This window comes from Pseudorca crassidens, chromosome 14 (genome assembly GCF_039906515.1).
Source record: "Pseudorca crassidens isolate mPseCra1 chromosome 14, mPseCra1.hap1, whole genome shotgun sequence".
In the NCBI taxonomy this organism is placed as follows: domain Eukaryota; kingdom Metazoa; phylum Chordata; class Mammalia; order Artiodactyla; family Delphinidae; genus Pseudorca; species Pseudorca crassidens.
In genome coordinates this window covers 8,860,036-8,886,704 of record NC_090309.1, presented here as the reverse complement: position 1 = coordinate 8,886,704, position 26,669 = coordinate 8,860,036, and the positions used below count along the sequence as shown (strand labels likewise).

The 26,669-nt window shown below is 42.8% G+C and overlaps 2 protein-coding genes across 4 annotated transcripts in view; one reads left to right on the top strand and one right to left on the bottom strand.

Annotated features, from left to right (window-relative positions):
• Positions 1-26,669, bottom strand: part of MGAT4A (alpha-1,3-mannosyl-glycoprotein 4-beta-N-acetylglucosaminyltransferase A) — a 504,464-nt gene that overhangs the window by 3,030 nt on the left and 474,765 nt on the right. The gene's annotated exons all lie outside the window — the stretch shown is intronic.
• The window catches only part of VWA3B (von Willebrand factor A domain containing 3B), a 207,824-nt gene that overhangs the window by 83,011 nt on the left and 98,144 nt on the right, over positions 1-26,669 (top strand). For all 3 annotated transcript variants that reach the window (XM_067704215.1, XM_067704217.1, XM_067704216.1), the window contains exons 9-11: positions 13,288-13,478; positions 21,019-21,173; positions 25,819-25,957. In XM_067704215.1, the coding sequence (XP_067560316.1) occupies positions 13,288-13,478; positions 21,019-21,173; positions 25,819-25,957 (485 nt within the window). The remainder of the gene's footprint in view (positions 1-13,287; positions 13,479-21,018; positions 21,174-25,818; positions 25,958-26,669) is intronic.

Below are 26,669 nucleotides of genomic sequence, written 5' to 3'. Positions count from 1 at the left end.
CTTTGTGTGAGGGCAGCAGTCATTTTCCATGTTTGGCTGCCCAGGGCCTGCAGGCCAGAGGAGATATGGTAGCCATCTGGAGAGAGGAAGGGTAGGATGGAGGAGATCAGGTGAGCTGTCATTACACGTGGAACCTCCATGTGAATTAGACAAAGTCTTCCTTCCTGGACATAGCGGCCCCCATCTGCCCCCTGGACTGGGTGCACTGGTTCAGGGACCAACTGGCACCTATAGGACCAGGACCGGGAGGGCATTTCCTGGCAGGGATGACTCATCAGCCTGATACCTGGAATAAGAAGATGGGGAGGCCACACAATCTGGCCGTTGGTAATTTTGACCTCTTTTAATTACCAAGAGCAGTGCATGATAATTCCCTGAGGGGAAAAAAAAACTGACAAAAACATATGAAACTTTGGTTTTTAAAGGCGCTTGACACCAAGCAACCAAGGCCAGTGGTCTCTGAGATACAGGAAAATCCAAGGTAAACTCTGATTGTCCCAGCTTAATGCTTAGTGCTCTGAGAGAGTTTCCAGGCCATGGTGTAGGGAGAAGGATCCCAGGTAGACCAGAGCAAACTTCCAGGTTTGAGAGACAGAGTTAGGAGTCCAGGGAGATCAAGATATCAAGATTTCACAGGACAAAGTACCAGAGAGGAGAGAGGTGCACAGAGAGAGAACTCTGGAAATCTGCAATGAGCCCCTCTTGTGATTTCTGCTCAATATTGATCATTCTATGAGGAAACTACCTGAGGCTGGGGAAGATCCTTTGGAAAGAATTAGAAAGAAAGGGTTTAGAGCTCACACAGGGCCAGGAACAGTGCCTGTTCTTACTAGCCTGATTGGAAAAATTTATAAGTCACAGAGCACTGGGTAGACTACTTGGGAAGGTCTTGCCTCAGTAATGGGGACTGACTAGCCTTAAACTGAGCTCTGGGCCCTTCTAAGAAATCATCAAAGCAAGACATGAAAGTAGAGAGTTCTTTATGGGTAACTTAACTGCATCTCAGAACAAAGCTCAAGAAGATTTATAAGAATATAAAATCATCCAGTACCTAACAAGGTAAAATTCACAGCAATTGGTATCCAATCAAAGTTTACTAGGCATGAAAAGAAGAAAACTGACACAGATGTTAGAATTGGCAGAAAAAGACATTTAAACAGTTACAACTGTATTCCATATGTTCAAAAAGTTAAGTGGAGACAGGGAAGTATTTTTAAAAAATACATGTTGAACTTTTAGAGATGAAAATTTTTAGGGAAGAAAATATCTTACTTGGAAACATGCTGAATGGGATCAATGGCAGATTAGACATTGCAGGGAAAAAGATTAGTGATCTTGAAGGCATAGCAATAGAAACTATCCAAAAGAAGACATACGGAGAAAAAAAAACCAATAATAAATAAAAAATAAGAACAAATAACAAAAGAGCGTCAGTGAACTGTAGGACAACTTCAAGTAAACAAATGTAGATGGAATTCCTGAGGAGAGGGGAGGAGGGAGAACAGAAATATATTTGGAAAAATAAAGATTGAAAAATTTCCAAATTTGATGAAAATTATAACTTAGAGATCCAAGAAATTCGATGAATGCCAAGTACAAGAAGATGAGGGGAACTGTACCAAAGGACATCACAATCAATTTGCTTGAAACCGCTAAGGAAGAGAAAATGTTAAAAGCAAGCAGAGCAAAAAAGACATTTTCTGTAAAAGGAACAGAGATAAGCATGACAGCAGATTCCTTGCTGCACGTGAAAAGACAGTGGAGTAACATCTTATTTTTTTTTCATTCAGTACCTTAAACTCGCAATCTAGAATTCTATATTTTGTGAAAATATCTTTCAAAAACAAAGGCAAAATAAAGACATTTTCAAATGTACAACAGCTGAAAGAATTTATTATCAGCTCATCTGCACTGCAGGAAAAGTTAGAGGGAATCCTTCAGGCAGAAGCAGCATGTAATACTTTGATATGGAGAGAAATGAATGGCGACATGGTTCTACACAAAGGAATTAAGGACATTGGGAATAACTGCATGGGTAAATAGGTGGTATTTTTCTATTCAGATACCGTTAAAAGACAGTTGACTGTTTAAGCTAAAATAATAACAGTGTACTGTGGGGTTTATACCATGTATATAAAAGTTAAGTGTATGACAATAGTAGCATAAAAGCAGGAGGGGAATAGCAGCATTATTCATAAGTTCCAAGGATGAACAACCCAAAAGTCCACCAACAGATGACTAAACAAAGGGTGGTATGTACAGACAATGGAATATTATTCAGCTTTAAGAAGGAAACTCTGACACATGCTACAACACAGATAAACCTTGAAAACACTATGCTAAGTGAAAAGCCAGACCCAAAAAGTGGTTACCTGGGGCTGGTGGGATTGGGGAATGGAGGGAGTCACTTAATGGGTACAGAGTTTCTGTTTGGGATACTGTAAAAGTTCTGGAGTTGGATGGTGGTGATGGTGATTCAACAGTGTGAATGTACTTAATGCCACCTAAAACTGGTTACAATGATACATTTTGTGTTATGTGTATTTTACCACAATTGTAAAAAAAGCAAACCACTGCATTGCAAAAAAAAAAAAAAAAAAAAAAAAAATCCAGGAGGGGAGAAATGGAAATATGCTATTGTAAGGTTCTTATACTATGTGTGGGGTGATATAATATCAATTGAAATTAGACCGTGATACATTGAACATGTGTACTGTAAACTAAAATAACCACTAAATAACAAAGCAAGCCAACAAACGAGATAAATTGGATTTGAAAATACTCAATCCAAAAGCTGTCAGGAAAAAAAGAGAGAGAATTAAGGACAGATGGGGCCAATAGACAACAAATAGCAAAATGATTGACAGAAACCTAACCATGCATGTGGCAAAACTTACCAGTTTGTACATTTTAAATGTATATGGTTTATTGTTATCAGTGATCAATTATACCTTAACACAGCTCTTAATAAAGTAACACAGGAGGCTGTGCATCTCTCCTGAAGTGCTGAGCTGTTCAGAGACATTGGTGTTGGCATATACGAGCATTCTATGTGTTTGTGTCTGTGTGTGTGCCAGGTATGGCTCTCAAACGATAATATGGCCTTTCTCACAAAACGTTCAAGAATTTGTCCAAAGTTAGGGAGACTTTACTCTTCTTTGGATGATGCTTCAGCTCAAAGCATTTCAGGAACTCTGCATTTGCAGTAACCTTCACAGACATTTTATGACTCACTAGAGATAATTAGTCTAATCATGTTGTGTAGTGATGCCGAAATTGGACTCCGCATACTTGGTTGGTTCAGAATATCAAACTCAATGCCAAGAGACAAGGAAAAGGCAAAAGGTCCACTCAGGCTCTGTAGGAATTTCCGTCAAGGAGCTCTACGGGAGTTTTGAGCATTTTTTTTTAACAAGTGGAGAAAGAGACAATGCTCATTTTTATTGGCATTGTATTAAATAACTGGCTGGATTTCCCTGTAGTCATTGGTGATGGTGAAGTACACAGGTTTGGAGTTACAAAGACATTAATCTTGGCTCTGCCCACTCCTGTGTGACCCTGGACAAGACATTTATTATCTGTGCCTCAGTTTCCTTATTTGCAAAATTGGGATAATGATAATACCTACCCAATGTGCTGTTGTGAGAATTAAATGAGAAAATATATGTAAAACACTCAGAACTGTGCTGACACATAGAATGTAATGATAGCATAAAAAAAGTTTGATCCATTTATTTATTCTTTTGTTTATTGAATGCTCACTATACGTAGCTCTGTGCTAGACAGTGAGTATAATGACGAAAAACAGACATGGAATGGCCCCTAATAAAATAAAGCAGGATCTTGTACCATTTCTTGTTCAGGAAGGGTAGAAAATCAGAAGCACATGGAAGTATAATTCCCACCTGGGGAAGTATGACTAAGGAAAGGTGTGAGCTCCTGAGGTTTTTGGGGTAAAGGAAAGCCTCGCTGAGGAAATAACATTGGAGCTGATATCTGAGGGTTGAGGGGGTGAGTTAATGAGATGAAGGGTGGGAGTAAGGGAAGAATTTACGCTAGGCAACAGAATAGCGCATGCAAAGGTCCTGAGGCAGGAAGGAGCATGGCACTTTAGTAGAGCTGGAAAAGATGAGTGTGGCCAGAGCTCAGAATTCAAGTTAGCAATTGGCCTGTGATGAGTCTGGAAAAGTACCTCAGGACCAGACCATGCTGGGTCTGGAGTCCATGGCATGAGAAGTCAGTTTTTTTTTTTTTTTTTTTTTTGCGGTACGCGGGCCTCTCACTGTTGTGGCCTCTCCCGTTGCGGAGCACAGGTTCCGGACGTGCAGGCTCAGCGGCCATGGCTCACGGGCGCAGCCGCTCCGTGTCATGTGGGATCTTCCCAGACCGGGGCACGAACCCGTGTCCCCTGCATCGGCAGGCGGACTCTCAACCACTGTGCCACCAGGGAAGCCCGAGAAGTCAGTTCTTAATTTCAGACCAGTGGGAACCCAGTGGAAGCTTTTAAGCAAGGGAATGATAAGATCAGATTTGTATTTAGAAAAAAACCACTTTGACTATTGTGTGGGAAAAGATTGGAGGGGAGGGACCAAGTGAGGATGAGGGAAGAGAGTTAGGATGTTAATATAGACAAGAAATGAAAGAATATTGGACTAGGGTGATAGTATGTGAAGATGATGCTAAGTGGGCAGATCTGAGGGAGAATTCAAACATTGAACCTGGCAGGACTTGGGTTAAAGAAGATATAAGTGTCAAAGCTAAGCTCCTAGATGAATACTGACGAAGCTGATTAATAAGCAGCAAGTGAGAGTGCTAGAAAGGGCCAGTATTTTGTTTAACTCAAGCATACGTTTTCTCATGTGTAGTGAGCTCTGTATTTTCTAGACAAAAAACACAAACAAAAACATCTGCATAAGAGTAGCATGTAATGCTTCCACAAATCAGTGTTAAGGCTCTCACTGAAAAAATCCCCCCAAAATGTGGAAGAAGAATTATTTCATTAGGATTCTGTAGATGTGGTGCATTTAATTCAGGAAGGTTATTGGAATGTAATACAAGATATGATGAAATGTCAAAGCTAGAATCATGTTAGAAAGTGACTGTGTTAAATGAAAATAAAAATTCAACTTATCAAGATTTGTGGGATGCAGCAAAAGCAGTGCTTAGAGGGAAATTTATAGCATTGAATGCAATTAAATTAAAAGAGAAGACAGATCCAAAGTCAATAAGCTTCCACCTTAGGAAACTAGAAAAAGAGGAGCAAATTAAATGCAAAGTACACAGAAGAAAAAAATGATAAAAACTGGAGCAGATATTAATGACATTGAAAACAAAATCTGTAAAGAAAATCAACAGAATCAAAAGCTGGCTCTGGTTCTTTGAAAAGATCCATAAAATCAATAAACTTCTAGTCAGGCTAGCTAAGAACGAAAGAGAAAACACACAAATTACAAATACCAGCGATGAAAGAGGAAACATCACTAGGGATCCCATATTAAGAGGATAGTAAAGGAATATTATGAACAACTCTGTGCCTACAAAACTGATAACCGGGATGCAATGGACCAATTCCTTGAAAGGCACAGTCTGTCAAATCTCCCACAAGAAGAAACAAACAATCTTAATAGGCCTATATCTGTTAAAGAAATGGAATCAATAACAAACAACTGTCCACAACAGAAAGCACCAGGCCCTAAAAGTGACTCCTGAAAGCATCAAGAGACAAGTGACTCATCACATGCAAGTGATCCCCAGTACAATTAACAGCTGATTTCTCATCAGACACCATAGAGGCCAGAGGCAGTGGGATGAAATATTCAAAGTGGTGAAAGAAAAAGTCTGTCAATGAAGAATACTATATCTGGGAAAATTATCCATCAAAAGGAGGAAAGATTAACACATTCAAGATAAAAACTGAGAGATTTCATTGCTAGAAAACTTGCCCTATAAAAGATAATAAAGAAAGTCTTTAAGGATGAAATGAAAGGGTATTAGAGAGTAACTTGAATCCACATTATAAAGATAACTACATGGGGGGCTTCCCTGGTGGTGCAGTGGTTGAGAGTCCGCCTGCCGATGCAGGGGACACGGGTTCGTGCCCCGGTCCGAGAGGATCCCACATGCCGCGGAGCGGCTGGGCCCGTGAGCCATGGCCGCTGAGCCTGCGCGTCCGGAGCCTGTGCTCCGCAACAGGAGAGGCCACAACAGTGAGAGGCCCGCGTACCGCAAAAAAATAAAAAAAAAAAAGATAACTACATGGGTAAATATAAAAGACAGTATAAATGTAGCTTTTGTTTGAACTTATTCTCCTATTTGATTTAAAAGACAACTGCACATGGCAATAATTATAAATATGTGTTGATGGGCACATAATGCATAAAGATATAATTTATATGAGAATAACAGCACAAGGAGTGGGGAGAGAATGGAGCTATATAGGTGCAAAGCTTTTGTGTACCTATTGAGATTAATTTGGCATTTATCTGAACTAGATTGTGGTAAGTTAAGATATTAAGTGTAGTCCTGAGGGCAGCCACTAAAAATATAAGTCAAAAAAATTTAGTAAAAGAAATGCCAAGGGAATTAAAATGGTATACTAGAAAATATCTTTTTGGACACAAAAGGCAGTAATAGAAGAATAGAGGAACAAAAAAGATTTAAGACATATAGAAAATAAATAGCAAAATGACAGATGTGAATCCTACCATATCATTTACTATATTACATAAAAATGAATTATACACTTCAGTTAAACAGCAGAGATAAACACATGGATTAAAAAAAAAATGTTCCAACCGTATGCTGTCTACAAAATACACACTTTAGATTGAAAGATGCAAATAGGATGAAAGTCAAGGATGGAAAAAGACATACAAATAGTAACAATCAAAGAGCTGGAGTAGCTATGCTAATTTTGGACAAAATAGATTATAAAACAAAAAATTTTTACAAAGAGATATCTGATAATAATAAAAGGGTCAAGTTACCAAGAAGGTATTATAATTGTAAACATATATGCACCTAACAGCAGATCTTTAAGCAAAAACTGGCAAATTGAAAGGAGAAATAGTTCAACAATAATAGTTGAAGACTTCAATATCCTACTTTCAATAATGATGGAGGGACTTCCCCGGTGGTCCAGTGGTTAAGGCTCCATGCTGCCATTGCAGGGGCACGGGTTAGATCCCTGGTCAGGGAACTAGGATCCCACATGCCGCAAGGTGGCAAAAAAAAAAATGAATGGAATAACCAGGCAGAAGATCAATAGAAAACTTTAACAACACAATAAATCAACTAGACTTAATAGATATCTATAGATATCTGTTCCACGCAACGGCATTATAATACACATTCTTCTCAAATGCACCCAGATTATTCTCCAGAAGAGACCATATGTTGGACAATAAAATAAGTCTCAATAAATTTAAAAGGATTAAAATAATACAAAACATGTTCTCTGTTGATGCAAGATCAGAAAAGTGGCAAATATTTTAATTTCCCAAGGGAAGCAGATTCAGATCTCTGTCTTGGTTTAATTCTAGTATTCCCACTCTAAGAGTTGCCATTCTCACTGCCGCAAGAATTTCAGGTTCTTAACCTTAAATTCCCAAACTCCATTAATCCTTTGCTCATTTCTTAATCTTGATTTTTCCACTTTATACTAAACATCTTGAATTGGTCTGTGTTTCTCTTGCCATGTCATGCTATCTTTTAAAGAAATAGTTGCCTCTGGTATAATTTGTGGCCTATGTCACTGATCCTCAACTATTTTCAATTTATTTTCAATGTCATTTTAGACATAGTCACATGAAATGTGTGGCTTTCGAAATTCTTCTCTTGGAGTCCGTGTTCTACTGGTGGGTTCTTCTTAGCCTTCATGCAGGTTTGTCATGAGCTATTGCTCCTTATCTCTCAGTGTCTAGTTGCAGGTATCATCAGAAAGTAAACATTCTTCCTGCAGCTGCCTCATCCACAGCCTACTCGTAATTTTTTGTAAGCTTCCTTCTTTCAGAATCACGGCGCAGAAGAAAAAAAATTAGAAAACAGAACGATATCTTTGAGAGGCATTAGCTCCTCTCCCACATCCTATCCATTATCCGTGCTTTATGTTCTTTATTTTTACATCTGCTTCTTTTTTGCCTCTTTGTTCATTTAACTTCCTTCCCCTCCTGCTTACACCCCCTGAAGATTATAGGAGTTAGAGAACTCAGGGTTGGGATCGTTTTTTTGCTGGTTTATTGAAGTTGCATAAACCATGGAACCCTTCTTTTCAACAGATTCTACTTTGATTTTTACAAGCATTACAAGTAGGAAGTAAAAATCATTTTCAGGGGAGAAAGGGCCTAGAATTCATCAAGATTCTTTCCCAATCTCCCATGAACGTAATGGTTGCACACGCGAATCATCATTCCCAAGATTATTCAACAGTCCGCTCGGGGCAGACTCTATAGCTGCCAGTTTGGACTCAGGCAGATATTAGAGATGTGACTTCAGGCACGTCACTGCATCTCCTTGTACCCCTGCCCTCGTGTGTGCACCCCCTGGGGCACTCCAGAGAACCTTTACCCCAGTCTGCCAGGTGAATCAGTTGTGCAGAATATCAGTGGGTACCTTTCTCTGCCCTTCCATCTCCTCCTCCCCCTGGCTTGGCTCCCCTCCCAGTGCCAGGCAAACGTGCTCAGCCCTCGGTGCTTTAACAAGTGTCGATGAACAGAAGATATCAGTCAGTCAGCAAGTGCAGTGCACAAAGTGTGTAACTGCCCGGAGACAGTCTACTCTCCTGAGCCACGCTGTCAACACCTGTCTCTTGGGCTCCCGACCCAGGTGGGCCTTATCATCCCACCTTCAGAGAACCCTCAGTCCTACCAGCTGCTGCCTGCTGAGCCTGTTGAAATCTCACCCATCTCACCAGCAGGAGTGTCTGGATTTCTTTCCCTGGCAGTTGCCCCCTTTCTCCTTCCTCTCTCTCCCTTCCCAGCTGTCCTCAATTCTTCCCCCCCCTTTCCTTCTCTTCTCTTCTGTTTCCCTCCTTCCTTCCTTCCCTCCTTCCTTCCTTCCCGCCTTCCTTCTTTCCCTCCCTCTTTCCTTCCTTCCCTCCTTCCCTCCCTCCCTCCCTCCCTTTCTTCCTTCCTTCCCTCCTTCCTCCCTCCCCTCCCTCCCTCCCTCCCTTCCTTGCTTCCTTCCTTCCTTCCCTCCTTCCTTCCTTCCCTCCCTCCTTCCTTCCTTCCCTCCTTCCTTCCCTCCCTCCTTCCCTCCCTCCCCTCCCTCCCTCCCTCCCTCCCTTGCTTCCTTCCTCTCTCTTTCCTTCTCTCTCGCTTGCTTGCTTGCTGTTGGACACCACTTCCAGCTTCTTTGTAACTGTCTCACGGTGCCACTTCCCACATGATGTGCTACTTTTCCTGTGCCACTTCCCACGTGCCACTTTCCACATGGTAGCCAAGGGCTGGTTTACTGTCTCATGACACTTGTGATAACAGGGATGTTGGACAGTGTGTACCAAGCTGTGATCTATCAAATAAAAGCCCTACAAAATGTTCTGTGGAGAAAGGGCTTAGACTAAATGCCTTTAGGAAATACTATGCATGCCTCTGCTCATGGTGAGACCCACTGCTGATTCCTACAACAAAGGCTTTGACAAGCCCTTCATTGAAAAACCTGTTGAAACTGTTTATTTTCAAGCTCTCCAAACTTTTTGCTAAGGAACCCTCTTTCTGAGTAATAGCCACTGACATGCAGTAGAAGTAGAGTCTGTGGAACACACTGTGGGAAACATTGAACTTGATGCTCTGTGAGGTTGGTTCCAGATCTAGAGCTGTAGTTTAGTCATTAGCTGACTGTTCCCTTGAAAGGCACATGGGCCATGGCAGGAATGAGGTGCTGGACAAGTAACTTTCAGTGGAGGAGGATGGGCCTCTTAGTCATGGTTCTTCAGAGACACAAAACCAATAGGATATGTGTATATTTAAGTGTGTGTGTGTGTGTGTGTGTGTGTGTGTGTGTATGTGTATGTATACATGTGTGTATAGAGAGAGAGATTTAAGGAATTAGCTCACATGACTGTGGAAGCCAGCATGTCCAAAATCTGCAGGGCAGCCCAGCAGGCTGGAGACCCAGGGGAGAGCTGGTATTGCAGTTTGGGTCTAAAAGCAGAATTCCCTCTTCCTCAGGGGACGTCAGTCTGTCTTCTACTAAGGCTTCAGCTGAGTGGAGATGCCCACTCACAATACGGGGGATTATCTGCTTTACTCAGAGTCCGCTAATTTAAATGTTAATCTCACTTTTAAAATACCTTCATAGAAACATCTAGAATAATGTTTGTCAGATATCTGGGTAGTGTGGCTCGGCTAAGTTGACACATAAGATTAACCATCGCCAAGGGGAGGGTAGTTATGGTGACTCTAAGTCCTTGATGGCTGTGAGCCTCTAGAGGAGGAGTGGGCACTGACGGACTGTGTCCAGTTTGTCTCTTTGCCGTGGCCCTGGCTGTAGCCGTGATGTTTCGAAAGCACTGGCCGGTAGGTCTTACTCCTTGAAAAATGTTCTGAGATTGATAAGTAGGACAGGGGCCGGGTGGCAGGTAAGTTATCCTGTGACATGGATGTGATCTGCCCATGGATTAGAGAGAATCTAGGATGCACTGTGAGGTCACATCTCTATCATACATAAAGGTATTATCCTTGGCTCCATAGGTGAGAATTTATGTAGCACATTTAATTAAGACAACTGCAGGGGAAAGGGAAGGACCCCTTAGTGACTTGTAATGAATGGATGACTCCCTCGCCACTCCTCTCCTCTCCATGGGAAAATGAGGCTCAGATGGGGGTGGTGTAATTAGCACTGAAAGTGAAAAGATTTCACCCTTTCTCTCCTTTCTTCAGCTTTGGGGCACCTATGCTCTTTGGTTTTGTATGCTTGGCTGCCCCTCCTTTCCTTTATGAAGTTCAAGTTGCTTTGGGGTCTTCCTCCAACCCCTTTTCAGAGGGTAATTGGGAGCCTGAATCATACCCTCAGGGTGACTGCACTGCCTGGTCCTGGGTGAAGCTACAGTCAAAACTTAGTCTCTGGCTCTTTAAAAATCCCTTCTTAGAATTTGTTTGATGTGTTTTTAGGAAATTCTTTTATGATTGGCTTGAATTTATAATTGATAAAAGGCTCTTGTCTTTTCAAAAGAAAGCAACCCAAAAGAGAGCAAAGCATGTGATGGGTGTGTGTGTTGCTATGGAAATAATTGAATGAAAACTTTATTTCCTGCTTACACCTATTGATCATAAAGGAGGGAGGAGAATAAAGTAGGAGTAAAGAGGAGACAAAGGCTTAGAATGTAATCAACAATAATTGAGGAAAAATGGTCACCCAAAGGGTTTCTCCAAGGAGGCTGACCCCCCTGACGAAAATGCCTCCAATTTCCTTTTGCTTTTTCCCTGCGATGCAGGAGAACTTGCAGGAGAACCTTGGGATCAGAAGCTCTGGGAAACCTCTGATTTCAGTCCCCTGTGCAGATTGAAAAGACACTTTGTGAATCACGTAGAAACCAACTGCTGACATCGGGGATGGTGTCCAGAGGGGCTTTTGATGCCAGATTGGTTTAAAGTTCAAAAGCCAAAATCAAGCTTCTTTGAGAAGTTCCAGCTCCAGTAGGTTTCAGAGTGCGTTATTTAAAAGCTGTTCTATTAAAATTTGAGGACATACGTAACATTAATGGACAGATCCTTTATGTGTTATTGAGAAATAATTGGCTCTCAAGTGTTTTATTTCTTCAAATATTATTCTAATTATATATCCCCTTAAATATAGTCATGGATAACTATGGGTAATATTTTTGTTTCCCATTAAAAGTATAATTTAACATGAATCTGTCTGACAGAAGCATAAATGGAGCGATCGCCGAATCATAATTTAGAAAGCTCTCTTCATCTCACCCTAGTGTTGGCTGCACAGTATAATCGCCTAAGGAACTTTGAAAAATCTCAACGTCCAGATCAGTTAAAACAGAAGCTAATGCATGGGGCCCAGGCATCAGTATATTTTTAAACTCCTCAGAGGATTCCAGTGTGCAGGGTTGAGAACCACTGATCCAAGTGAAAATAAACTCTGTAGGGCTGGTGGACCTGATACGTGGTAGTACCCGTTTTAAAAACCACCTCTCTGCACAGCACCTTCTCCCGGTTCTCCTGAGGCTCTACTGGTCCCACTGGGGCTAAGAGCTCAGGCTCCTTTCTGCCTTCCTTGCAGGGGCCTCATGCAGACAAATGTTATCGGCCTCTCTCTGGAATAAGAAAGCCCTCATTTGTAGCATCTGCTGATTTTCAGATTTTGTATTATGCTCCCGGCAGGCATGGTCAGTTTCACCACGCGATACCACTGAGCCTGGAGTCGGGAGGGAAAGGGGCACAGTCAGCTCTCACGGGCCAGCTCCAGACACCATGCCTCCTCTGTGCCCACCCTCAGATACCCCACTCTCCCTTAGGTGGCCATAGGGGTTTTGAGCCACATGGATAGATACTTTGCTGTTTGTATGATAAGCTGGCTTCTCCGGTGTTCTGCTCAGGTAACATAACACCTCCTCCCCCTTAGAGAGTACAGATAAGATTTGGCAAACACCAAGGGAATGCGCCTAAGGCTAGGGATATTTGGGCGATTGGCCTTCTTGCTGTAATTGATCATGTGAGCCTGAAGTGAGGCATAGGTACAGCTCCAGGCGCCTGAGCTGACCTGAGGTTCTTGAGCCTGCAGAGTTGAGAGCCAGGCTCTGAATCAGGATAATTTCACCAAGTTAACAGGGGAGCTCCTGTCCGTGATTCCCCTCGCCCCTCGTTACCAGGCACTTTCACATAACTCTTCATATTGAATCACTTCGACACCCTTAGGAAGGCCAAGCAGATGCTATCTGCAGGTGAAGAATTGCACTGAAGCTCAGAGAGGTTAAATGGGGTGACTCACCCAAGTTTGAGCAACTTGCCCAAGCTAGTAAGTAACGGGGCCAGGACTTGAACCCAGAGCTTCTGACCCTACGGTTAATGCTCTCCTGCCTTGCCTATCAGCCACCTCCCCCTCTGCATGGGTCCAGTCAACTTAGGTAGCAGAAGAATGAAATGAAAAGTAGCAGATTCCTGCCTTCCAGTCTTGTGGACCAATTCTCTGCCAGTCCTGCTTTGGAAAGCATGCTTCCTGAAAAGAATGTGAGCTAACAAAGAACATGTTTCTTTAAAATATTAAGTTGAGGATGACATATGAAAGTCTTGTGTCATATGAACGGCTGATGAATTGTGATTCCAAAACTACAATTAGGAGCAACCTCTGCCGAAAATGAGTCGAATCCAGAGGACGCCTGGGGCTCTGAGAAGTGGCTACAGAAATACGGTTTGAAATCCCAGAAGCTGTCATTTTATGATGTCATTGCTGACTGCTCCTTCCGCCATGCTGATGGAGTTGTTGATATAAAAGCCAAACCAGAGGACGAGTCGGTGCAGACCAGTGCGGTAAGTGAAGTGAACCCCTAGACGGGGATGCCCTGGGAGGGGCATCGAGGACCAGGGCTGGACCCAGGGCAGGACCAAGGTTGAAAGGCAGCATGAATGCTGCCTTTGAAGAAGGATGCCCCTCTGTTCCCTGCCTTACACTTTTCTGAATGCTACTTGTGGGAGTGGAGCTCAAGTCTGAGAATGGCTTCTAGATATAAGTGAATTAGACAATCATTATACAGAAGCCAGGAGCTGTGCTTATAGAAATTCAGGCATTGGGTCAAAAAAGAAGCCCTTTGTTTCCCCGTATTGAATGGAAGAGAGAAACTGCTGGTGAATATGCCCCAAAGCAGGCATTTCTCCGGTCCTCTTGGACCGTCACTGTATTAGAGCTACATTATTCAAGTGGCTGCCAGCCAGCGTTTACTGGATTTCCAGTAAACGTAAAATTATATTCTCTAAGGGGTTATAGCGTGGTAAGGGTCTATGCTGTAAACTTTTGAAAGGTGAACAGCTTCTCAAAATGCCTGGCTCTGGCTCGTAGTGGAAGGACAATGATCTGTGGCAGTGGCTCCTAACCTTCAGGGTGCATGAGTCACTGGGTTGGAGGCCGGGCCCAGGAAAGTGCATTTATAACAATCCCCAGAGGATGCTGAAGCTGCTCTCTGGGAGCCACACTTGGAGAAACACTGGTGTGTAGAGCAGGACCCAGAAGACTGTCCGAAGTTTAGAATTATAGAAAGACTGAAAAGTGTCTCCCTATGAAACAGAAAATCAGGGTAAAATGAATATTGTAAATTTGTAAAACTGAGGGAAATCTCTTTTAGAAGTTAGTGAAAACCCAGATACACACTGAAGTGAGAGCTAAAATGCAAGCCACAGAGCAGACATGTCAGTCACAGCAGCCCAGCAGAGACTACTTGGAGAGGAAATCAAGGTCCTTCCCAAATGCAGTGTCCCTTTATGTATTCTCTAAGGCTCTGATTCAGTGTCAAGATCATCATTGCGAAACCTCTCAATCCTACAGAGGTGAAACCCCCGTCTCTCTGACACTCCCTCTTAGGCTGCATGGCCACTGGTTCCACACGTCCACCCGAGGAAGCGCTGTTTTCCTTTGGGGCCACGTTAGCCACATGACGTTGTGTTTTTGCCCTCTGATTGCCGTTTACAATGAACTGCAAGGAGGAGAATGTCAAAATTGAATGAGAAAAAATGCAGAATTGACGCAAGACTTGTTTCCTGGCTTACATATTGGGATCCAGAGTAATTGCTACATTGCAGGGAAATCTCATTTGTGGGTTTCCTCCCTCAGTACCGTTTTCTGCTTTTGTAGACCTTATTCAGTAATGTTATTAGTTCAGGAAATCATACCTAATTAAATTTTCATTTTTAAAATACATTAGGCCCTGGATATTTTAAAATATGAATTCGTGTCAATTTGAACATAGCTTACTGCAGGCTCCCAACAGTGTGGTATGCACAGGTCTTCTCTAATACTGATTTTTTCCTTTGCTTTCTTGACAAATTTAAATGAAATTTTACAGGGATGGTTTGAAGAATTTGGCTTTATAAATGGGGAATTTTACCTCAAACTTCTGACACTAACAAATTATAATATAGTAAAAGTTGAGAAGTGTACAGTATAGCTGCCCTCGTTCACCAATAAAAAAGGGACAATTTTATTATTTATTATTATTTTTTTTTGTGGTACACGGGCCTCTCACTGCTGTGGCCTCTCCCGTTGCGGAGCACAGGCTCCAGACGCGCAGGCTCAGCGGCCATGGCTCACGGGCCCAGCCACTCCACAGCATGTGGGATCTTCCTGGACCAGGGCACGAACCCGTGTCCCCTGCATCGGCAGGCGGACTCTCAACCACTGCGCCACCAGGGGAGCCCGACAATTTTATTTTTAGTATTTGGGGCTACGTATCTGAAACTGGATTTATACCTAAAACTGTGATGTGTGTATAAGGTAGAAAGAAACTGAAGCTGTGAAATAGGTTGATTCTTTAGGGTTCCCCCAGACTCCCACTGGGAAGGACCCCCTAGACTTTTAACTATAAAAACTGCTTTGTAGGTATGGATCCAGGAAATTGAGACGCTGAGAAATAAACGACGAAAAATGCCTTGTTGTGTAGCATTTCTAAGATGGATGAGCAGGGGAGGAGAGGAGACAAAAATGCATTTCTAATTAGGGAATTTGCAGGCAAAGTCTAGTAACTTGATGTCTTGGGGCACCCCTTGAAGTCACGTTGCATTCATGGCCACTTATGTTGCTTGAGCACAAAGCCAGCCCTGATGTTCAGAAACCCACTCTAGTCTCATCACTTATTCCTCCAACAAATATTTATTGAGCCTTCACTATGTACCAGGCAGTGTGGTATGGTGGAAAGTACACCGGAGTTGAATGAGAAGACTTGGGTGTAAATACTGCTTCTACCAGTTACTAAATATGAGATGTTGAGCAAATAATTTAACCTGTTTGAGTCTCACTCTGCACATCTGTAAAATGGGTGGTGTAAAGTCTAAATTTGAAAATTGCACGTATAAGCACGATGCCTGGCACTTAGGAGATGCCCACTAGATGTTGCCTTCCTTGTTTTCTTTATTACAAACATGGTGAGTCAGAAAGGAGCATTTATGGAATGCCTACTCACTTTGTATGCAAGGTGAATATTTGTGCTCTTGTATCACACATGAGAAAATGAAGTCCCAGGGCCTCCAAGGGGTTGGACAACGCAGCTGAGATCTCGTGGCAGGTAGAAGCAGGGTTTGAATTCACATCTGTTGGGCTCTCAACACTGTGCTTTTCCCATTTGGACACTCTGGTGCCGGACACCTGTGTTCTCGTAACTTCTGGTCTGGTGTGTTTCCATTTGGAAATGCACAGGGCACAGTTGGGAGATGCCACGTGATGGGATTCAGTGTAGGGAGCACATGGTGAGACTGAGAGAGAGGATGTGTTTCTCCTTCCATCTTTGCACTGCGGTGGAGACATGGTTCGCCTCCCTGCCTGCCTTGAGAACATCAGGACTGATCCCATTATGTGCTTCAACCCTGCCTACATCAGTCACCCCTGGACTCCTGGATTCTCATCCCTGTGTGGCTCTGGCATCCCTTCTTTGAGCCTCTTCCATCCCCCACTGACTCCTAAAACCCCTCCACTGTGCCCTCTGGAACTGGAAGTCATCAGCAGACCCTCCGTAGCCTCACATACTCTGAAATATTCCCTTCACCTGCTTGTCTGGGTTCTTGCTCAAGGACCCTAGTTTCTCTCCCATTCTCCCTGGGTCTGTGGGCACAGAGGTGGGTGGTGACCTCCTTGCTTCTCTTTGCTGTTTCTTGATCATTCTCCCTCCCTCTTCCCAGGTCATCAGAATGTACCACCCAAGGTACCTTCTGTATCTGACATCCACTGAGCCTCAGGTCACCCCCATCCATCCTTGAAGATTATAGCTTCTGGCTTGCTGTCACTGGCTCCAGCTGTTTCAGTCCTTAGTGATGTCAGTTTTTTGTGGATGACCCTTCCCATACCCAGACCTTTCATTTCTCTGACCTGTTCAATGACTTTCTCCTCCATTCCTTCTCTTCCATCCTGCCATGGCATACCCTTGAGCTCGTCATGGCAAATAACTGTGTAATCATAACCCACATAATCAATTCCAAAGGTCCCACTCTTTTTAGGTCATCTCCTCTACTACACTAATTCCAGTCTTTCAGCCCCATGGGGATATACAGCTGGTTGTTTCTGTGACCTTTTCTCTGTCCTCTATCCTTTGTCCCTTTCATAATCCTCAGCTACTCCCCATGCCTTACATTCTTGCACTCATCTGGCAAAACCCCAACCTTTGTTAAACCCAGCCTTCTGCCTTATACTCGTGCAATTGACTCTGATGAAGGAAACTGGAGAAAAACACACAGCCACCTGGTTTCACTTTAAATTCCTGACCTCTGATTTCAGGCAGATCTTTTGTGCCGCTGCCCCGCACTCTGCGGGGGTTTACAATCCACTCTGACTCCTGTTCTCTGAGATGCCTGCCTCCTCTCTCCTCACACCTCCAACACCTCCTCCTCCCCACCCGCTCTTAGCAGGAGACCTTGCTTCGCAGTTCACCGAACACTGAAGTGAACATCCGTGAACATTCGCCTCCATGTTACAAATCCCCGGGGCATCTGCACCTGTACGCTCTACCCCTGTTTCTTCTAGGATGGCTGAATCGTCCTCACCAACCAACCCTTCCACGTGTGCACTGACCCCTACCCTCTCTTTCATCCATTCTCCCCCTTTCTAGTCTGTGTCATTATTATTGTCCTCATTTCTAGATCTTTCCCGTCAGCATAAAAAAACATGGCGGTACTTCTCCCATCTTAAAAATACAATTCTTTGACCCCCGTCTTCGTCTCTGGCTCTGCCTCTTTTGCCTTATTCCTCTGTTCATTTTTGGAACCCAGTGCCTCAGTAGTTTTGTAAATTCTTTTTCTCTAATCCCGTAGTTCTCCCGTGCTCTCTTGAATATACGCCAATGAGGCAAAGGTCTCACTCTCCGAGGATCCCTGAATTGCTAAATTCAGAGGTTAATTCTCAGTCTCTTTCCTACTTGACCTGTTATCACCAGTTGCTGTTGTTGGTTACTTCCATGAAATTCTTTGGCTTGCAGAAAATACACTGTCTTGTTTTTCTGCCTAGCTCACTGGCTAACCTTTTTTTTTTTTTTAAATCAGAATTTTATGAAACATTTTATTTTTTAAAAAACTTTTTATTGGAGTATTGTTGTTTAACAATGTTGTGTTAGTTCCTACTGTACAGCAAAGTAAATCAGCTATATGTATACATATATCCCCTCTTTTTTGGATTTCCTTCTCGTTTGGGTCACCCCAGAGCACTGAGTAGAGTTTCCTGTGCTACACAGCCGGTTCTCATTAGTTATCTGTTTTATACATGGTATCAATTGTGTATAAATGTCAATCCCCATCCCCCAGCTCATCCTGGCTAATCTTTCTCAGTCTTCCTTGTTATTTCGCTCTCATTTTCCCAACCTCTATCTGCCGAAGGGCCTCAAGGCGCAGTCCCTGGACCTCTTCTCTATCTGCTCTCATTCTCTGGATGACCTCATCCGGCCCCGTGGCTTTTAATACTGTGTGCGTGCTGGTGACTTCCAACTTTAAATCTCCAGCCCTGAGTCCTTCCCTGGCCTTTGCCGGACTACTTGCCATGTTACTGGGATGTCTAATAGGCATCTGGAACCTAACACATCGACACTGAATCCCCATCTTTCCCTTCAAGGCTGCTCTCCCATAATCTTCCTCCCATCAATTTATTGCCACTCCACTCTTTTAGTTCTTTGGGCCAAAAACCTGGAGTCATTCCTGACTCCCCTCTTTTATCTCATACCCACATCTGACCTCTCATTAAATCCTGTCAGTTCTACCTTCATAATATATCTGTAAATCAGCATCTGGCCACTTCTCACTATTCCTACCCCTGGTCCAAGCCGCCTCACTGATCTCCTGACTCTGCCCTTGACTATCTACAGTCTATTCTCAGCACAGTATCCACAGTTATCCTTTAAAATGAAAAAAGGGGACTTCCCTGGTGGCGCAGTGGTTAAGAATCCACCTGCCAATACAGGGGACACAGGTTCGAGCCCTGGTCCGGGAGGATCCCACATGCTGCGGAGCAACTAAGCCCGTGTGCCACAACTACCGAGCCTGCGTTCTAGAGCCCGCGAGCCACAACTACTGAGGCTGCGTGCCACAAATACTGAAGCCCGCACGCCTAGAGCCTGGGCTCCGTGACAAGCCACCACAACAAGAAGCCCGTGCACCATTCACTGAAACTAAAGCCTGCACACAGCAACGAAGACCCAACGCAACCATAAATAAATAAATTTATTTTTTTAAAAAACCCGAAAACTGTTTAGAAATGAAACTTTTAAATTGTGAGTAAGACAAGTATAAATTGTGTCATTTTTCTAAGAGAATAGATCTGGAAAGTTCTCATCATAAGAAAAAAATTGTAACTGTGGGGTGATGAAGGTTAACTAAACTTACCATGGTGATCATTTCCCCGTATATCCATATATCAAATCATTATGTTGTACACCTAAAACTAATAAAATGTTAAATGTCAGTTGTATCTCAATTTAAAAACATTGTGTCGCTTCTTATGTTAAGGCCCTTGGATGGTTCCTTTTTTCATTCAGAGGACAAGCCAGAATCATTTCCGTCAGTGAGCAAGCTTCACAGCATCTGCTTCCTGGTCCTCCTCCTCCTGTTTCTCTGGCTTCATCTTGCTCTTTCCCTCACTCACTATGTTTCGGCTATACTGCCCTTCCTAAAAGTCTACAGACATGCTAGGCAAACACTTACCTAAGGGCTTTTGTCATTGATGTGTCCTCAGACTCCCCCTAGACCTCCGAAGGGCCACACGCTTTGTTCCCTCAGGTTTCAGTCATATTTCATCTTCTCTCTTTTTTTTTTTTTGCGGTACGCGGGCCTCTCACTGTTGTGGCCTCTCCCGTTGCAGAGCACAGGCTCCGGACGCGCAGGCTCAGCGGCCATGGCTCACGGGTCCAGCCGCTCTGCGGCATGTGGGATCTTCCCGGACCGGGGCCCGAACCCGTGTCCCCTGCATCGGCAGGCGGACTCTCAACCACTGCGCCACCAGGGACGCTCTCATCTTCTCTTTGAGGCTTTCCCTTCTAGGTTTTAACTTGCCCCTTCCCCTCCCCTGTCCCTCAGCATTCTCTCTTCTCCTTCCTTGCCTTATTTGTCTCCACAGCATTTGTCATCCTCTGACCTGCTAGATGAGTATTGGTTTATCATCTGGCTCTTTTCCTGTCATGTGAGCTCCATGAAGGCAGGGATTTTGGTCTTCTTTTATGGACTGTGTTCCTGGTGCTTAGAACAGGGCCTGGCGGAGTGGTGCTTGATGCATTTATAAACTGGTTGGGTGAGTGATAGAGACAGTCCTTCGGAAAGCTCTCTTTGTGGGAGGACTTTGTCCTTGGGCCAGTTCCGTATGTCCAGGAAGGACCCTAGATGTGGCATGGGGTTCTTTACTACTTTTCTTCATTTGGCGCTGGGAGTAACAGTGGAAAGATGCTTGGGGTGTCTTAAGTCCCACCTCCTCTAGATCTCCCTGACCCTCTAGTCCATTGTGAACTCTTTCTTCTTTGCCAGAACTTGCCCAATCATTACTGTCTCAACCCAGGACCAGGTACTGGGTGCTAGTGTTCTACACTGCTACTTTCTCTGTGTTTGTATATATTGGTGTGTGCCTGTGTGTGTGTTTAGCATCTCCCTGCTGGAAACATTAGCTTCTCTGGGCACAAGTGGGATTGCCCATGTCTTGCTGACCATCATTCACGACATCCAGCGCAGGGCTCCATATGGAGTAGGCCCCGGTAATAAGTTTGGTTGAACCAACTGTTGAATGATTTTATGGTGGGAGCGAGTGCTAGGAGCTGTGTAATAAGGCAGAGGTGGAGGTACCATCTGGGGACTTTTCTTCTTTGAAAGGTTCCTGAGTGGCTTCTGTCCTGTGTCTTTTCCTTAGGAGACCAACAAGAAGACAGTGCATGCGAAATACTGCAGCAGATTTGTCCATGCTCCCTGGAAGGATGGGAGCTTGGTCCACGTCTGCATTACCAAGGAGAAGTACACATGGTACAGTGAGAGAATTCATGCAGTCCTGGCCCGGATCCAGAGAAGGTTGGTGTGCTGCATGAGGGTACATTGCATGATCCAGTCTCTCTTGAAATTCAAGTCTGCTTGAGCCCTTGGTAAAGCTCAACCAAGAGAAATGGCCAATAAGCATTGTTACATCAAGGTTGCCATCTGATAGTTTGCTGTTGGCCTCATTGTTAATAACCAAAGGGGATGTTTGGATGCAGATTCTGAGCTGCCTTGATGCCAGTGCAGACTCTGAAAAACAGCAAACAAAGATGTAGTTATCATGTTGATTGTGCATCACTGTAGGAGGCAAAGGAACACTTCTGCTAATGTCTTGCATTTTCTGTGGGCCTCAGGTGTATAGCGGACTGTATGACACCTGTCCTCTGTACTCTTGAATATTACCTTTCAAGGCAACTGTTACAATGTTGTGAAACATTTATATGCAATGGAATAATATATATATACATATTAGAAATCTGCTAAAAATAACTTCATGTGCTCCCTCTCAACCCTGCTGGTTCTTAAAATATGGTAATGCTCCTAAGAGTCTAGTGTACTAGGCTGTGACCTCAACATCAGCTCCATGGGGTGACCTAGCTCAACGCTTTCATCTCGCTGATGCCAAGGGAGGTGCTCTAGATGATGCTCTAGAATATGAAGACCACGCCCATTTAGGTGCATGGGCCCTAAGGTCAGGTAGAGTTGGATTCTAACCCCAGTCTGCTATTTTCTGTGACCCTGGGCAGGTTAGTCAGTGTCTGTGTGCATCAGCTTTCTCATTTATAAAGCAGGAATGATCATGCCATTTACAGATGTGTTCTGTGGATTAGATTAGATACTAAGTCTAATGAGTTTAGGCTAGTACCCAGCCTGTAGTAGTCACTTGCAATCAGAGCTTTTTCCCTCCTTCCCTGTTTTCTGTTATAAACCACAAGCTGCAGACACCTGTCTCCCCCCGTATATACTCTGCAGAGCCCCAGTTTCTCAAAACCCAGCTGATGACGGGTTACTCAGAAAAAGTAATCCTTGCTTCTGGAGTCTTCTGTGCTTATGGTTTTGGGATTGACTCCCTTAGGAGAGTAGTTTGGATTTCAAATCTGGGGAAAAGGAAGCTGCTTGGAAGACACCCCACCTGGCAGCTCCTGGGTCTGTTTGTCCCTCTCCTCCCACCAGGTATCAAGGGTTGCCGGGAAGGTTTCTCTCCTCTTGTATTTTCTGGAAGACTTCATCTCCCCCTTAAATGTTCATGGAATTCACCATTGAAGCCATCTGGGCCTGGAGCTTTTCTTTGTGGGAAGGTTTTTTTTTTTAATGCTGCATTCGATTTCTTTAAATATACATAGAGCTGATGTTGGTCATTTATGTCATCTTTATTTTCTAAGTCTGACTGGAGATTATCCATCCTATCAATCTTTTCAAAGAACTGGCTTCTGGTTTCACTGTTGTTGTTTTGTTTTGTTTTGTTTCTCTGTAGGGTTTTCTCCTTTCTATGCCATTGATTTCTACTCTTATCTTTATTATTTCCTTCTTTCTCTTTACTCTGGGTTTGAGTTTTTTGAGATAGATACTTAGATCACTGATCTTGACCTCCCTTTCTAACATAAACATTTAATTTTATACATTTCCCTCTGAGTAGTGCTTTAACTGTCTCTCACGAATTTTGATATGTTGTATTTCATTTCATTCATCTCAAAACATTTTCTCATTTCCCCTTTGATTTCTTCTTTGACCAAAGGGTTACTTCCCAAGTATTTGTGGATTTTTCCCGATAGTTTAATTTCACTGTGGACAGAGAAATATTGTATGATTTCAGTTCTTAGAAATCTGTTGAGATCTGTTTTGTGGCCCAGAATATGAAGAAAAAACCACTTTTGTTGGGTGGAGTGTACTTTAAATATCTCAGCTCAAGTTGGTTGATAGTATTATTCAAATCTTCCATATTATTACTGATTTTCTGCTTAATTGTTCTATAAATTATTGAGAGAAGGGTGTTAGAATCTCCAACTATAGTTGTGTATTTGTCCAATTTTTCTTTCAGTTCTAAAATTTTTTCTTCATGTAATTGGAAGCTCGATTAGCCAATACATGTACATTTAGTGTTGTTAGGTCCTCTTGATGAATCAACTCCCTTATTGTTATGAAATGTCCCTTTTTATCTTTGGTAATATTCTTTGTTATGGAGTCTGCTTTGTCTAATATCAATATAGCTACTCTGGCTAACTTTTGTTATTTCCTGCAGGATTTTTCTTTTTTCTGTCCTTTTACCTTTACCTATATGTATCTTATATTGAAATAGGCTTCTTGTCAACAGAATATGTAAGGATATTATTTTTAATCCAATCTGACAATCTCTGCTTTTCATTGGAGTGTTAAGATCATTTATATTTAATGTGATTATTGATTTAGTGGGATTTAAACCTAAGATCTTGCTGTTTGTTTTCTATTCGTTCCACCTGTTCTTTGTTCCCTTTTTACTCTTATTCTGCCTACTTTGGTTTGAATATTTTTTACGATTCCATTTTATCCCCACTATTGGCTTGTTAACTCTACCTCTTTGTTTTGTTTTGTTGTGGTGTGACTACTTTAGCATTTACAGTATACATCTCTAACTTATCACAGTCTAGCTTCAAATAATAGTATATTGCTTCATGTACATCATGAAAGTCTTCAGCTTCCATTCCCTTTCTGACTTGTCTGTTGCTGTCCTACACACTTTACTTCCACATATGCTATAAACCCAAAATACATTATAAGCAATCAATTGTCTTGTAAACAGATTTAAAATGAGAATAAATGTATTTTGTATTGATTCACATATTTGTGATTTCTGTTGCTCTTTAGTCTGTTTGTATAGATCCTAGCACAGGTCTGTTGGTGATGCATTCTCTCAGCTGTTTTAGTCTGAAAATCTCTTGAATTTACTTTTATTTGTGGAAGGTATTTTTGCTAAGTATAGGATTCTAGGTTTACAGTTTTATCTTTTAATACTTTAAAAATTGTTCCCCATTCTTTTTGGCTTGCATAATGAGAAGTCACCTATTATTCCTATGTTGTCTCTGGTTCCTTTTAAGATTTTTTTCTTTATCACTAAATTTCAGCCATTATATTATGATGTGTCATGGTTTTTTTTTTTTTTTCTTTCTATTTGGGTTCTTTGAGCTTCTTGGATCTGTGGGTGTATTGTTTTCATCAAAACTGGAAACATTTGATTGTATTTCTTCAAATATTTTTCTGTGCCCCTTTCCCCCTCCTTAGTGTCTAATTACACATGTGTTAGACTCCTTGATATTGTTCCATGGGTTGCTTATTCTGTTATATTTTTTTAACCTTTTTCTCTCGGTGTTTTATTTTGGATTGTTTACTATTACTATGTCTTTCTTAAAATTCCCTGATCTTTTCTTCTGCTAGTGTCTACTTCACTGTTAATAGCATGCAGTGTATTTTTCATTTCAGTCATTGTATATCTCTAGACGTTTCCCCAGAGGATTCTTTTTGGATCTTCCGTTCCTCTCCTCATTCTGTTCCTACTTTACCTTCTTGAACGTATGGATTATGTTTGCAATAGCTGCGTAACATCCTTTTTTTGCAAATTCTATCATCTGTGTCATTTTCAGGTACGTTTCTTTTGATCTGTCTTTCTTCTGGTTATGGGTCATAGTTTCCTGCTTCTCTGTGTGCCTGGTAATTTTCTACTGGATGCCAGATAGTTTGAATTCTACATTGTTGGGTACTGGATTTTGATGCATTTTTTATGTGTGTTCTGTGACGCAGTTGTTACTTGGAATGCAGTAAGTTACTCTGGGGCTTGCTTTTAAGTTCTGTCAGCGTAGGTGCAGGGGAGCCTTTAGTTCAGGACTAATTTGGTCCTACTATTAAGGCAATACTGTTGTGAGGACTCTACTTGAGGCCACGTGCATTATGGAGGCTTTTCCACTCTGGCTGATTGGAAGATGAACTATTTCCAGACTTGCGTGAGCTCTGAGGGGTTGGTCCATCTATTACTTTTTTGGTGATTTATTCCCCGGCTTCAGTAGTTTCTTCACGCACATGCCCTGATCATAACTTAGCCAGAGTCTCCAGGGCACCCTTCTGCAGATATCTGGAGCACATTCTCTCTCCCTTTCAATCTCTCTTTCCATCCCTCTCTGACGCTCTTTCTCTCCTATGTAGTGATCTCCTCTTCAGTGTTTTGCCCTGTAAAGTCTAATTGACTGGGCCTTGCTGAACTCTGAACTCAGTTTCAAGTATTTTTTTTGTCTGCCCCACCCTCTGCCCCAGGGTTTGCCTGCAACCATGAATTTAATCTACATCCTGTGATGGGATCCTGAGCCTGGACCACAGAAGCAGTCCTGCTTACACGACCACCTAGCGCTTGGTTATTCCTGGGATCTGGGGTTGCTTGATTCTATCCATAAGCTTCACTGAAGCTTCAGGAATGTGCTGGCATGACTAGCTTGACTGCAGTCAGCAGGGTTAGAAGAATACATGGTGTGAAGTCATAGCTAAAGGCCTCAAAAATACCAGATGACTGGAAGTAATTTACTTTTGGCTTTGGAGCCCAGTATTGGATTTATTTTTCTGTCCTATTGGTTTTCCTCTGTAGACGTATCATTAAGTTCTTAGGACGATGCTCTGAGTGCCACAGGCTCTAACCATTCCCTTTCAACTATTTCCTGCCTAGGATTCAATGGCTACAGGATGGGAGTCAAGTCCTTTTTGGAAAAGTGCCTAGTGATTGTGTCTACATTCTCATTGACACATCTCACTCAATGAAGGGGAAACTGGACCTGGTGAAGAAAAAGATCATCCAGCTCATGCAGGTGAGATGGAGCTCTCGGGACCAGGCACCTGGGGGCCGAGTATCACGAGTGCATCTCCGCCAGTCAGCACCTGTAGTGGTTGTCAGAGATGCCCAGGCCAGGTGTGCACTCAGAAATCACAGAAAAGCCACGTCAGAAAAAGGCTCCCTTTTGCCAGTGAGAGCATCATCTGTTCTTTGCAAGCAGACCCTTCCTTCTGTGGGTCCTTCCTGTAACACATACGGGTTGCTAAGGAAATTTCTATGTCCATTGCCCCAGGTTTTCTCTATCCTGGAATCTGTGGTGTGCACACGCCTCCGCTGTCTCCCAGATACTCTTCAGCTCGTCATGCTTATTTTAATTACCAGTGCGCGTTAGGGATGCTGCATGCACTGGCCCCAGAACTAATGTGTGGGAGGAGCGTGGGCTGATGGTCAGGAGCTTCTGGTCCTTATTCCACCTGTGCTGCCTCTGAGTTGTACTACCCAAAGCAGGCTGCTAACACTCCCTAACTCCTAGTTTCCACACATATAAATGGGTATCAGAGTACTGTCATGACTTGGTAGTATTGATGTGAGTATGAACCATAGTAAACAATTGCAGGGAGTGTTTGACAAATACAAAATAGAATTTTTAATTTGATGAACTTCTGCTGGAGGAACATGAGCTGATTGATGGAAGGCAGGTGAATAAAATAGCTTTACCAAAAAGATGTTGACCAAAGCGGTAACAC